Raw genomic sequence first — 14,535 nt, forward strand, 5'->3', positions numbered from 1 at the left:
GGACAGAAGGAGAAGTGGGGAGAAACTGGGAGAAGGAGAAGAAGGGAACGCTATAATAATCAGGGAATGTTGTATGAGAAAAGAATCAATTTTTTTTTTACAGGTTTTTAGTTAATGTTTATTTTTTTTAATATTCTTTGTTAGGTATTTTCCTCGTTTACATTTCCAATGCTATCCCAAAAGTCCCCCATAGCCCCCCTCCCCTACCCACCCAATCCCACTTTTTGGCCTTGGCGTTCCCCTGTACTGGGGCATATAAAGTTTGCATGTCCAATGGGCCTCTCTTTCCAGTGATGGCCGACTAGGCCATCTTTTGATACATATGCAGCTAGATTCAAGAGCTCCGGGGTACTGGTTAGTTCATATTGTTGTTCCACCTATAGGGTTACAGATTCCTTTAGCCCCTTGAGTACTTTCTTTAGCTCCTCCATTGGGGGCCCTGTGATCCATCCGATAGCTGTGAGCATCCACTTCTTGACCCGTCCAGCAGGTCCAGTTATTCGAGGGTCTCAAGGGGACCTCCTCCTAAGAACCAAATGGGGGGTAGAGAGGGACAAGGGCCTGTGCGAATAACGACACGGAAACCATTCTGGAATGCATCAAAGTCCCAAATGTATTAGTCAGGCCCGAGGTTTAAATGCACAAGCAAAAGGGGAAGTACAGATACTTATCAGTGGGAGGGGTAGGGCAATACAAGCAAAAGGAGAAGTACTTATGGGGGTGGGCAATAGAAATTCTTTCTTTTGGCAGCTACACGGGGAAGCAGGAACTTGGTGGTATTAGGGTGTGGTCAGGACATCAGCGATGACTTAGGGCTGGAACATCCCATGGTTGTTCTCAGAATCAATGTGTTTGTGGCCCGCTTTTGACCCTTTTCTTCTCAGGGGGAGAGGCCCAATTTAGAGATCAGGACAATAGTGTTGTCTTAATAGCTCCCAACAACTTCTGTGTTTGGTAGGCCCTGGCATAGTCTCACAAGAGACAGCTATATCTGGGTCCTTTCAGCAAACTCTTGCTAGTGTATGCAATGGTGTCAGCGTTTGGAGGCTGATTATGGGATGGATCCCTGGATATGGCAGTCTCTGGATGGTCCATTCTTTTGTCTCAGCTCCAAACTTTGTCTCTGTAACTCCTTCCATTGGTGTTTTGTTCCCAATTCTAAGGGGCAAAGTGTCCACACTTCGGTCTTCGTTCTTCTTGAGTTTCATGTGTTTTGCAAATTGTATCTTATATCTTAGGTATTCTAAGTTTCTGGGCTAATGTCCACTTATCAGTGAGTACATCATTTGAGTTCTTTTGTAATTGAGTTACCTCACTCAGGATGATGCCCTCCAGGTCTAGAATCAATTTTTAATAAAAGAAAAATTTTTTAAATTTAAAAAGAAAATTAAAAAAAAGAAACCCTTAGTTTAAATCATAATACTGATCACAGGCTGCTTTCCCTATAGTGAACTTCTCAGAGTGGCTGTCAGTTTTAATCTATGCTAAAGTGGTCTGCTAAAACAATTCATGGACAATGTTCATGATCTTTTAATGAATATTTTTGTTGAAAGAAAAACATGTTTAATACAACAGTCCACTCTGAAGAAAATAAAAGAGTCCCATACAATGTGACAAAGATAGGAAGGAAAGTTGTTAAAATACAACTTCTATCATTGCTCAGGATGAGGTAAAGCCCTTTATCCTAGATGATGAAGACATTGTAATAATTCACATATGCCAATGGGAGTGATAAATATTAGTTCAGTGATAAATAATCTATACTGTATAGATGAATGACAAAAGACTCATTGATCCTATAGATAAAACAAAATATTCATCTACAATAGAATTATAAAAGAATGAAAAAAAAGGAGTTTTATTTCTGTAAGACACACACAGAGCTATAAAAATATCTACTGAACAAAAGATACCACCCAAAAGGCCAACAGGACACTTTAATTTGTGGAAAATACAAAAGCGGAAAAAAAACAAAAACGATTGTTTAGAAGTATATACTAGGTTTGAAGTGACATGAAGTAAAAAGGAAAGAGGAAGCAATTGTCATAAATGAAAATGAGCGATGTGACAAGAGGTTGGGATAGTCTAGGTAGGATAGTCTAAGAATGGTGTTTATGGTTTATTAAACTATACACATTTATATTAATTATATTATATTATACTATATTATATCACATTATATTATACACAGTGTCACTTGCTGCACACAAAGAAATTTTCTGTGTCTTTGTGCTCATGTTCTCTGATAGTGTGTGTTCTAAAGACCAAAACTACAACCAGCATGAGGATTTAAGATTAAACAAAATAGTGACATTTGGTATGTAAATGTTTGCAATCCTGGAAAAATGACTTGAAAACATTTCCTGGATGTAATTTCTCCTTGAACTGGCATTTGATAATTTCTGGTGCTTTCACAGGGCACAAACAGATGAAAGCCTTTAGCAGCCCCAGCAACTCCAGCACCATCACTGGCTTCATCCTCCTGGGCTTCCCCTGCCCCAGGGAGGGGCAAATCCTCCTCTTTGTGCTCTTCTTCATTATCTACATCCTTACTCTCATGGGCAATGCTTCCATCATATGTGCTGTGTGCTATGATCAGAAACTTCACACCCCCATGTACCTCCTGCTGGCCAACTTCTCCTTCCTGGAGATCTGGTATGTCACCTCCACAGTCCCCAACATGTTGGCCAACTTCCTCTCTGAAAACAAGGTCATATCTTTCTCTGGATGCTTCATGCAGTTCTATTTCTTCTTCTCCTTGGGTTCTACAGAATGCTTTTTCCTGGCAGTCATGGCATTTGATCGATACCTTGCCATTTGCAGACCTCTACATTATCCTTCTCTCATGACTGGGCGCCTCTGCAACATCCTTGTGATCAGTTGCTGGGTGCTTGGTTTCCTCTGGTTCCCTGTTCCCATCATCATCATCTCCCAGATGTCCTTCTGTGGGTCCAGAATTATAGACCACTTCCTGTGTGACCCAGGCCCTCTGTTGGCCCTCACCTGTGTGAGAAATCCTTTAATTGAGATGACTAGCTCTACTTTAAGTTCCCTGCTTTTATTTGTTCCATTTCTTTTTATCATGGGGTCTTATGCTCTAGTAATGAGGGCTGTGCTCAGGGTCCCTTCAGCAGCTGGACGAAGAAAGGCCTTCTCCACTTGTGGGTCACACTTGACTGTGGTTTCTCTTTTCTATGGCTCAGTTATGGTCATGTATGTGAGCCCAACATCTGAACACGCAGCTGGAGTGCAAAAACTCGTGACTCTGTTTTATTCTGTGGTTACTCCACTCCTTAATCCTGTGATATACAGTCTGAGGAACAGAGATATGAAACATGCAATGAAAAAGTTACTGAAAATGTAAAACTTGCACTGGTGTTTTAAAAATGAATCTCATTTTGCCTTAGTTATTAAAGGAAAAGCAATCAGTCATGATGGTATCAATCTGTAATTCCAGAATCCCAGAGGCTAACACAGGATGGTCATCAATTTTAGGCCAGTCAAAAGTCTGAAACGTGAGCTTGTCTTAAAAATAAAACAAACAAGAAGAAAAATGAAAAGCAGCAAACTGATTCCACTTGGGACTTTGTTCTTTTTTATTATTTCCTAGAATATGTAAGAGTATAAGGGACTACGAGATATTAATGATAAAACTGTCAACTTTTAGAAGCTTGATTTGTTGGAAAAATAAAAATGTATCTAAAAACAAATCTTCTGTTAACATAGAAATCTCTCCCTGGAGGCAGAAAAGAAGTAAAATAATTTTGTTTCTGAATAAGCATTAAGCTATAATGTGAATCACAAAGAATACACTAAATAATTGTAAACATGGCAAAACTTATGCACTTTTATATAGTAAGAAGACCACAATAAATTGCATACATTTTATCAAGACACAAATATATATTCCTCTAAGGGCTCTGACAGCAAAATCTGTGAGCAAAGATCAACCTAGATTCAGATGGTAGGTAGGACTACATCTCTATTTGCTAACTGACTTTATACAAAGGAAACATTAAGCTGTGAGAAATCCTCCATATACAGAAGCTGAGAGTTGAGAGCACTATGCTCTTTGATGGTTATATCTCAAAGATACATCTACCTGCCCTGCCCCCTGGAGGGAGATTACAAGTTCTCTAAAGTACTTGTTCTAAGAGATAAGAAGAAGAGTGATAAGGTAAGAAAGCCTCTTTTTGTTGTTGCTGTTTTCAATAAAGACAATTAAATGTGTTATCTTTTCTAGTATTTGCCGTTCCCAGTAACAGTAATCTATGTGATCTATGAAATTTCCACCAAAATTATAAATGACATTTTTCAAATCAATAGCAAATCTAATCCCAAACATCATATGGTAATACAAAAACTTGAGTTACCTAAGCAATTGTGAGTAAAAAGAGCAATTCTGGAAATGCCACATATTTTGACTTAAAATTATACTACAATGCTACAATAACAAAAATTGTATGGAAATTGCAAAAAGTAAAGACAACATTGGAATAGACTAGAACTATACAATGTAAAAAAGAAAGCATCTTCAATAAATGATGCTGCTCTAACCGATGTCTACATGTAGCAGAATGAAAATATATTTGTCACCTTGCACAAAGGTCCATGTCAATCAAGGACCTAAATATTAAACTTGATAGAATATATATCATAGAAGGGAAAATGGGAAATACCCTTCAGTGTATTGATTCAGAAGACATTTTCCTGAACAGAAAAAATGGCTCAGATTCTAAGATCAACAATTAATAAATGACACCTCATGAAACTGCAAAGCTTCTGTAAGGCAAAGGACCCAGTCAGTAGGACAAAACAGCAATTAATAAATGACACCTCATGAAACTGCAAAGCTTCTGTAAAGCAAAGGACCCAGTAAGTAGGACAAAACAGCAGCCTACAGATTGGGAAAAGATCTTCACCAACCTTACATCTAACAGAAGGCTAATATCCAAAATTTACAAAGCACTCAAGAAGTTAGTCTCCAACAACCCAAATAACCCAATTAAAAATGGGGTATATTGATCTTAACAGAGAATTCTCAACAGAGAAATCTCAAATGGATGAAAAGCACTTAAATAAATACTTAAAGTCCTTAGTCATCAGGGAAAATCAAATTAAAACAACATCTTACACTGATCAGAATGGTTAAGATAAAAAACTCAAGAGATAGCACATGCTGGCGAAGAGATATGGAGCTCCATGACTGGTGTGAGTGTAAACCTGTGCAACTAGTTTGTGAAGCTTCTCAAAAACTACCTCAAGACCCATCTATACCACCCCTTGACATGTACCCTAAATGCTTCACCATAGCACAAAGATATTTGATCAGCTATGTTTATAGCAGCTTTATTTATAATGGCCAGAAACTGGGAAAAAACTAGATGTCCCTCAACTGAAAAAAAATGGATAAAAAAAATAATGTGGTACATCTATACAATGGAATATTATTTCACTATTAAAAACAAAGACATAATAAAAATTTTTAGGCAAATAGATGGATCTTAAGTATATTATCCCAAGTGAGGTAACCCATTCCCCAAAGAATACATATAATATGTACTTACTTATAAATAAATATTAGCCATAAAATATAAGATATCCACGCTCACTCCACAGACTCAAAGAAGCTAAAAAATTAAGGAAGGCACAAGTGAGGATGTTTGAATTTCACTGAAATGAGGAATAAAATAGTCATAGAAGGTAGATGGAAAGAAGGAACTAGGTAGGAGAGGAGACTGGGAAGGGAATGGAGGGGGGTCCAGATTGGTTGTGGGAAGAGAGAGGAGATATGGCCAGATGACAACAGTAGTGAATGGAAATGTGTGACTGATGGAGATGAGGAGGTGGGGAGCATCTCCAAGACTAGACAGAGACCTGAGATAAAGGAGGTGCCCAAGATTCAATGGGTGTGTCCTCAAATGTGACTCACAGGATTGCAGATATGGAACCTAAGGCAGATACCTCCTGTAGCCAGGCAGGAACCCCAGTGGAGCAATAGGGACACAAACCCACCCAGGAAACTTTCAACCCAAAATTTATTCTGTCTACAAGAAATACAGGGACAGGGGATGGAGAAGAGACTGAGGGAATGGCTAACCAACAACCAGCCCAACTTGAGACCCATCCCGTGTGTAAACACCAATTCCTGACACTTTTAATGATACTTTCTGTTATGTTGACAACAGGAGTCTAGCATAGCTGTCCTCTGAGAGGCTCCACCCAGCAGCTGACTCAGACAAATGCAGACACACACAGCCAAAGAGTGACCTGGAACATGGGAACTCTTGTGGAAGAAAACAAGGAAGGTGTGCCCTGGAGGTGTAGGAATTCCACAAGAAGACCAACAGGGTCAACTAACCTAGACCCTGAGGTTCTCAGAGACCAAACCACCAACCAAAGAACATTCACAGACTGGACCTAGGCCTCCCCACTCATATGTAGCAAGCTTGGTCTTCATGTGGGTCCCAAACAACTGGAGTAGGGGGCTATCTCAAAAACTATTGCCTGTACATAGGGTATGTTCTTCTAGCTGGGCTGCCTTGTCTGGCCTCAGTGGGAGAGAATGCAACTAGCCTTGCAGTGACTTGATATGCCAGGGTTGGGGAATAACAAGGGACCCCCACCAACTCAGTGGAGAAGGGGAGGAAGAAATGGGGGAAGGATGGTAGGGGGGGTTGACAGGGAGTGAGGCAGTGAGCAGAATGTAAAGTGAATAAGTAAAATTAAATAAATAAATAAATAAATAAATAAATAAATAAATAAATAAATAAATGGCATTGATGTGTTGGAAAACTAGGACATAAAGTTGAGTGAGTAGAGAAGTAGATATATCTATAGTAGTTATAGTATTGAGAATGACCAAAATATATTACACACACTCTCAAAGAACTAATAAAAGCACATGAAAAATAATGAAAAGGTAAATAAGTAAACAAAAATAAAATTAAATTAAAAATAAAATACTTTAAGCATTAAAAAAATAGAAAATTTAACTTTATTTGGAATGAAGAAGTCTTGAAACTCAGTTAACCCAAATTGGAGCTTCTGTGTACATCGCTGCAGAATGACCCTAGTATGACCCCAGGAGCATCCTCAGATCTGGGAAATTTCCCACAAGAGAGAGGATTTTGCAGTGGAAGTACTGTAATTCATGAGCTTTGGTTGCAAGAAGGGAGAAGTCCCTATTATGATACACAGAGTGTGTGATTTTTTTTTTATTAAACTTCACAGACCCATTCACTACTCCCGCAGTGAATTTCTTTCTAGAATAAAGGAGAATCTGCCATCAAAAGCCACAGTAGAAGTTAACTTATTAAAAAAAAAATCAAAAAACCTCTGTAGCACTGATACCACCATATCCTGAGCTTAGCAAGCATATGACAAGTGTTCAGAAGAGGTTTGGTGGCTGATTGATGAACATAATAATTGCATTTCTAAGACCTCTGAGAGATTAAGACCAAACAAAATGAAGCACTTCCTTACCCTTGGGTGAAAATAGGAATTAGAAATTAAGGCACAATGCCCAGAGGACTGGAGTGAGCAAGGGAATAAGTGTTACAGAGCTGTGTCCTGATACCATTCTCTAGAATAAAAGAATACTCAAGTAAAAGAGCCTGCCCTGTTTTTAATCCCGGAATCCTAAAGAACATACACCCCTGACCTTCATCACTTATTGTTGCACCTTATCTTCAAGCTGGCTATTACGAAATCAGCTACCTCTGCCCTTAGAAAATCCTATAGAGGCTATTGAAGATGCTTCTCTTGATATTCTCTTTTCCAATTCAAGAAAGAAGGTAAAGTAGTGGTTAGTTAAGGAAAATAATAACATATAGTTATATCCACTTGATGTTAGAAAAAATTTAAAGAAATAAATATTTGCTCATAGATTTTTCACTATTGTGTACTTAATTGTCATAATCCATGCTGAGATCTCATTATCCATGACAACGGTGCTTTTAGAGTACACAGATGGATATTCTTTTTTAAAAAATATTTTTATTACGTATTTTCCTCAATTACATTTCTAATGCGATCCCAAAAGTCCCCCATACACTCCCCCCCACTCCCCTACCCACCCATTCCCACTTTTTGGCCCTGCCATTCCCCTGTACTGGGGCAGATAAAGTTTACGTGTCCAATGGGCCTCTCTTTCCAGTGATGGCTGACTAGGCCATCTTTTGATACATATGCAGCTAGAGTCAAGAGCTCTGTGGTACTGGTTAGTTCATAATGTTGTTGCACCTACAGGGTTGCAGATCTCTTTAGCTCCTTGGATACTTTCTCTAGCTCCTCCATTGGGGGCCCTGTGATCCACCCAATAGCTGACTGTGAGCATCCATTTATGTTTTGCTAGGCCCGGCCTAGTCTCACAAGAGACAGCTATATCAGGGTCCTTTCAGCGAATGCTTGCTAGTGTATGCAATGGTGTCATCGTTTGGAGGCTAATTATGGGATGGATCCCTGGATGTATATTCTTGAGAGTTTGATTTTCTAAGTACAATAGAGAGAACTAACTGGATGCCAGACACTTAAATTAGTATTTATCTAATTCTCAAAACAAATGACATGGGCAGGACTGTCACTCTACATTTTCCAAAGGGAAAACCAATATAAAGAAGTTATAACTTGTCTAAAATTTGTGTGTGTGTGAGTGTATGTGTGTGTGTGTGTGTGTATCATATATAGCTGTCTGTGAACCCCAATGGTCTAGCTTTGGAATTGTGCCTTTCCACACATACTTTTCAGGCCAGTGAAGTCATGGAATATGCTGATATATTTATTGTCTGGACTGGTGGGGAGTTGACTAGTGAAAATATAAAATTTGGGCTCTTCTCTATTTCTGGGACTTAGCTTTAAGGTGACAGAGAGTGACCATGAAAAAGACCCAAGGCATTAAATTATTCTTCAGAATTCCACAGACCCCTGAAGCCCTACTTTTATGTCCCACTTCCTAAGACTCAAAACAAAGTGGCCAACACTAGAAGGAGCATGCCAATTCACAACAATATGTTAGCAGAAGAAATTCTTTCATATTTAAGCACTAACTGACAAAAATTGAGTAATAATAGTCTAGTGAAAACACCTTTTTCTCATCTCACATCTAATTTTATTAACATTCAGATCTCCCACAAATTTAGTGTTTCCCAGGAGAATTTCTTAAAGCTTATGTTTGGGAAACTACCCTGAGAGGGGTCTGCTCAAAACAACACAGGGCATGATGTTAATAAAAAACCCACAGCTCCTACCTCAATACAGATAAGAAATAATACACTCTACATGAAAACCCATAGACTAGAAATACAAATACAAGCTGCCCAAAAAGACATATTACACTTTGAAAATGTGTATGTGATGTTTTATTGATTGCATGATGAAAATTCATAAATTGAGTAATTTATCAAGCACATTTTTATTAATATTTTTTGTCCTGTAGCAGTAGAGAAGCTCTTTCCTAGTGTCTGGTGAAGATGGGGCTGAGAATCCAGGAAATTCGTCCTCAGGAAAGAGAAACAGTAAATCCCCTAAGGAATTAATCCTTGAAACATATCAAATTCATCAGCCTTTATAATCTAGTCTGACTTCACTTTTATTCCACACTTTGAATCTGATAAAACATTTACTTATGACATAATGGGAATATTATCTCTAAGTAGACATAGTCAAGAGCATAGAATGGCCTAAAAAAAAATAAGGATTTCAGTAAGGAAATCAGATAGTTGGGCTGACCAGTGCTAGTCTTTGATTAAATTGTATGTCTCTTCCTTTGTCTACAGTTACCTGTATGTAATCCATGAAATATTTTATCTGCTGTTTAGAGTATTTGACATAATTTCTTTCTTTTTTTTTAAGATTTATTTATTATTATAAGTAAGTACACTGTAGCTGTCTTGAGACACACCAGAAGAGGGCGTCAGGTCTCATTACGGATGGTTGTGAGCCACCATGTGGTTGCTGGGATTTGAACTCTGGACCTTCAGAAGAGCAGTCGGGTGCTCTTACCCACTGAGCCATCTCACCAGCCCTTGACATAATTTCTTATCTTTTAGTTCTAGTTTGCATTCTGGAAAGTTTAATTCCATATTTATGAACTTAGGAGGAATAATTAGTTCTAATTCTGAGGGAGATTTGCCATAATATCTAAGTTATTGTAATTTTTATTTTTGATTGATAATTTTGAGTATCCTATCATGTTAGTAATATATTATATTTACTTTGTGTATATTTCAGAAGAATTCAAATAACAAAAGGTAATATTGGAGCACTCACAAAAAGGGATCTACCATGACTGCCCTCTGAAAGGCCCAACAAGCAGCTGAAACAATCAGATGCAGATACCAGTACCCAACCGAGGGACAGAAGCAGCTGACCCCTGTTGTTGAATTAGAGTAAGGCTGAAAGAAGCTGAGAAGAAGGACGATACTGTAGGAGGACCAGCAGTCTCAATTAATCTGGACTAATTAACAAAATTGTCTTATCTCATAAAAGCAGAATAGAAACAAAAAGCCAGATTTATAAATCAAGATTGCACAAGCTTTTGTGGCTTCACTAAATCTTATTTTGTGATTGGAAAGGGAAATTATAATGCAATAGGAGTCCCTTTGTACTATTTATCATTTGCCCTTACTAGCAAATATTATTATTAAAGTTATTAATAACAATTAAAAGTATTAACTATCACCTAATCAATAAATACAGGTATGGGATCTCTAGTTGTGAAATACCATGAACATTGTCACTGGAGACTGTTTTGTGCCATTTGAGTACAAAAGATCAACCAAATCTTGGAGTATTTCTTTTTCTTTTTAATTTTATTTTATATTTTATTTTTTACACTCTGTACTCCATTCCATGCCCCCCACCATCCACACTCCAACTGCTCCACATCCCAAACCTCCTCCTGAAAGTACCCTGTCTCCACGTGGATACCCCCACCTCCCACCCCATCTGACTTCTAAACTCCCTGAGTCCTCCAGTCTCTTGAGGGTTAGGTGTACCATCTCTGAATGAACACAGACACGGCAGTTCTCTACTGTATGTGTGTCCGGGGCCTCATATCAGCTGGTGTGTGCTATCTGTTTGATGGTCCAGTGTTTGAGAGATCTCAGGGGTCCAGATTAATTGAGACTGCTGGCCCTCCTACAGCATCACCTTTCTCCTCAGCTTCTTTCAGCCCTCCCTAATTCAACAACAGGGGTCAGCTGCTTCTGTCCCTCGGTTGGGTGCAAGTATCTGCATCTGATTCTTTCAGATGCTTGTTGGGCCTTTCGGAAGGCAGTCATGGTAGATCCCTTTTTGTGAGTGCTCCATAGCCTCAGTAATAGTGTCAGGCCTTGGGATCTATCCTTGAGCTGGATTCCACTTTGGGCCTGTCTCTGGACCTTCTTTTCCTCAGGCTCCTCTCCATTTCCATTCCTGTAATTCTTTCAGACAGGAACAATTATGGGTCAGAGATGTGACTGTGGGATGGCAATCCCACCCCTCACTTCCTGCTGGAGGTGGGCTCTATAAGTTTCCTCTCCCTACTGTGGGGCATTTCAGCTAAGGTCCCTCCCTTTGAGTCCTAGGAGTCTCTTACCTCCCAGATCTCTGATGCATTCTGAGGGGTCCCCCAACCTCCTGTTTCCTGAGCTTGCCTGTTTACATTCTTTCTGCTGGCCCTCAGGACTTCAGTCTAAAAGTGTCTAAGGTAACTCTGACGTGCCAGAAGTCTGAATGTATCCTAGTTTTTCTCAGAGCCTTAACTCTATACTCTGTGACCTGAGTGTGATCCCTGAGAACCAACACCTATAAGATGTCCTGTCATCTGCATATAAGCACTGTGGCATACAGGTACTCACACATGGACACATGCATGTGCATATATGCATACACAAGCAACCACACATACACTAACTAAATGCATAAATACATAAATGTATCTTTGAAAACAAAATTAGCATAATTTTTATTAGTTAGGAGAATGCCAAAGGAAATTTAAATATCAGACAATTTTTTAAAATCTAAATATTAAAGAATTAAAGAACAATATCAAAATAAGAGCCAGTAGAAATGTTGCAAGAGGGGCTTTTACTTTAGTTACATTAATGTCATAACTACCACTTATCAGTAAAGATTATACCAAAAGATGCTGGGATTCATTCTTGAAACATATACAAACAGCAAGGAAAATTAGGGTAAATTTTTTCTTTGAAAAAGATAAATATACTGAGCAACATTTTTAATTTTTTAAGCATGAGATAGTTGTGGGATTTTATTCCAGTTCTCTCTCATGAGAAATAAATACTTTGCCATTTGAAACCTGAATCTGAGGCCATGGACAGATGAGGGTGGATCTCAGCCCACACATAGAAGACAGTTCTCTACCTGCAGACATCTTTCTGCTCCTGCTCCATCCAATCCCAGGAAGGCCATACAGTAATGCAAACTGGGCGAGGACTTAGAATCTTGGTTGTTCTATTTGTACAGTGTATATGTCCTTAACAGAGATCAAGTGCTGCTTTTGTCTTCTAGTTTGTGGCTGAGGAAGGGCACTTTATTTCTGGGTTTTAGAGCTAGTGATCAATTGCAGAGCTTCTCACTTGATGGGCAAGTACTCAATTACTGAGCTGCACCCAGTCCCAACTTAATGTTCTTCTGAGAAAGGAGTGAAGTTCCTAATAAGCCTTCATCAGATTATTGATATTAATTTTTAGATTTGACCGTGTATGCAAGTTCTAATTTATACATGATGGTTTTATACAGGACATTTTTACTTAATCCACTGACTTGATATATCGCCATGAAATGCAGTTTCTCTCCAATAATACTTTGGGTGACACTAAAATTTCACTTCTTGTTCGGACAGTGCTGAGGCTCAAGCCAGGACTTGATGAATGAAGGTTGTGCGGGCATTCTTCTATTGAGATATGAGTGCATTCAGAAACTCACAGTTTTCTGCTAAGAGTCACCAAATAACTCATCTGAAAACAAAAAAAAAAGATGCACTGGGTGTCTGTTTAAGAATAGCAATGAAACGTACTGTAGGCACAATAGGGTTTTTTCCCACTATATAAATGTTATCCTTTGTGGTTCAAAGGCTGATTTCTCTGTCCTCATACCTTGTTTCCATCTGGTATGATGTTGTAATGCTTATGTATAGAATCACTTGTCTCAAGTTTGTGTAATTTTACAGTGTACTGACTTATTTTTCCTTCTTTTTCTATTTTTTGTTTGTTTGTTTTATTGATTGATTATTTGATTAATTGATTGATTGATTGATTAAAACAGGATCTTAAGCCTAAGCTCACCTCATAGTTGACAATGGCCTTGATCTCCTCACACTCCTGCTCCCACTTCTCAAGTGCTGGTGTTACAGGTATTCACAAACATTAGTAACATTCATTCATTTTTCTCAACTATGAGATATTTCTAAACATAATGATCATGTGTATTTTCCATCACACCCAAAAAATATTCTTTGATGTATCATTTATATCAGTCTATGCTTGCTATGGCACTTGATGAGGAAATAGTCAACCTAGTCTATTTATTCCAATGGAAGAAAAAAAGAAGTGACTGTTATGCAGAACAGAATAGGGGCTTAAACTTGTTCTACTTATTGGTGAATCTCCAGTGCTTAGAAAAAAAGATACCTAGAGAACAGTAAAATTACAATAAATATTGAATTGATGATGAGCAAGGTACTCTGGTTTTGTTTTGGCAAAAAATTAAACTCCCTCAGCTATTTATAGAATATTCAACAATTTCTGATGCTTTCACAGGTCACAGACAGATGAAAACCTTCAGCAGTCCCATCAACTCCAGCACCACCACTGGCTTCATCCTCTTGGGCTTCCCCTGCCCCAGGGAGGGGCAAATCCTCCTCTTTGTGCTCTTTTTCATTATCTACCTCCTTACCCTTATGGGCAATACTTCCATCATCTGTGCTGTGTGCCGTGATCAGAAACTTCACACCCCCATGTACCTCCTGCTGGCCAACTTTTCCTTCCTGGAGATCTGGTATGTCACCTCCACAGTCCCCAACATGTTGGCCAACTTCCTCTCTGAAAACAAGGTCATTTCCTTCGCTGGATGCTTCCTGCAGTTCTATTTCTTTTTCTCCTTGGGTTCTACAGAATGTTTTTTTCTGACAGTCATGGCATTTGATCGATACCTTGCCATCTGCAGACCTCTACATTATCCTTCTCTCATGACTAGGCACCTCTGCAACATCCTTGTGATCAGTTGCTGGGTGCTTGGTTTCCTCTGGTTCCCTGTTCCCATCATCATCATCTCCCAGATGTCCTTCTGTGGGTCCAGAATTATAGACCACTTCCTGTGTGACCCAGGCCCTCTGTTGGCCCTCACCTGTTCCAGAGCTCCATTGATGGAGTTTTTCTGGGCAATTTTAAGTTCTATACTCCTGTTTATTCCTTTTTTCTGCATCATGGGATCTTATATATTGGTCCTAAGAGCTGTGTTTAGAGTTCCTTCAAGAGATGGGCAAAAAAAGGCTTTCTCCACTTGCGGGTCTCATCTCACAGTAGTTTCACT

General features: G+C 38.8%; 2 protein-coding genes across 2 annotated transcripts; both read left to right on the top strand.

Moving 5' to 3' along the window:
• The first annotated feature begins 2,428 nt into the window (after positions 1-2,428).
• Positions 2,429-3,364, top strand: LOC110309552 (olfactory receptor 11G2-like). The gene has a single exon (XM_021182289.1). It carries the CDS (start codon positions 2,429-2,431, stop codon positions 3,362-3,364), a length of 936 nt encoding a protein of 311 aa, XP_021037948.1.
• Positions 3,365-13,741: 10,377 nt separating this feature from the next.
• On the top strand, positions 13,742-14,530 carry LOC110309562 (olfactory receptor 11G2-like; the record flags this gene model as incomplete). The annotated part of the gene is made up of 1 exon (XM_021182296.1): positions 13,742-14,530. A coding segment is annotated over exon 1 (756 nt), but the record flags the coding sequence as incomplete, so codon positions are not given.
• Positions 14,531-14,535: the final 5 nt, after the last annotated feature.

Source organism: Mus caroli, chromosome 14 (genome assembly GCF_900094665.2).
Source record: "Mus caroli chromosome 14, CAROLI_EIJ_v1.1, whole genome shotgun sequence".
NCBI classification, from domain to species: domain Eukaryota; kingdom Metazoa; phylum Chordata; class Mammalia; order Rodentia; family Muridae; genus Mus; species Mus caroli.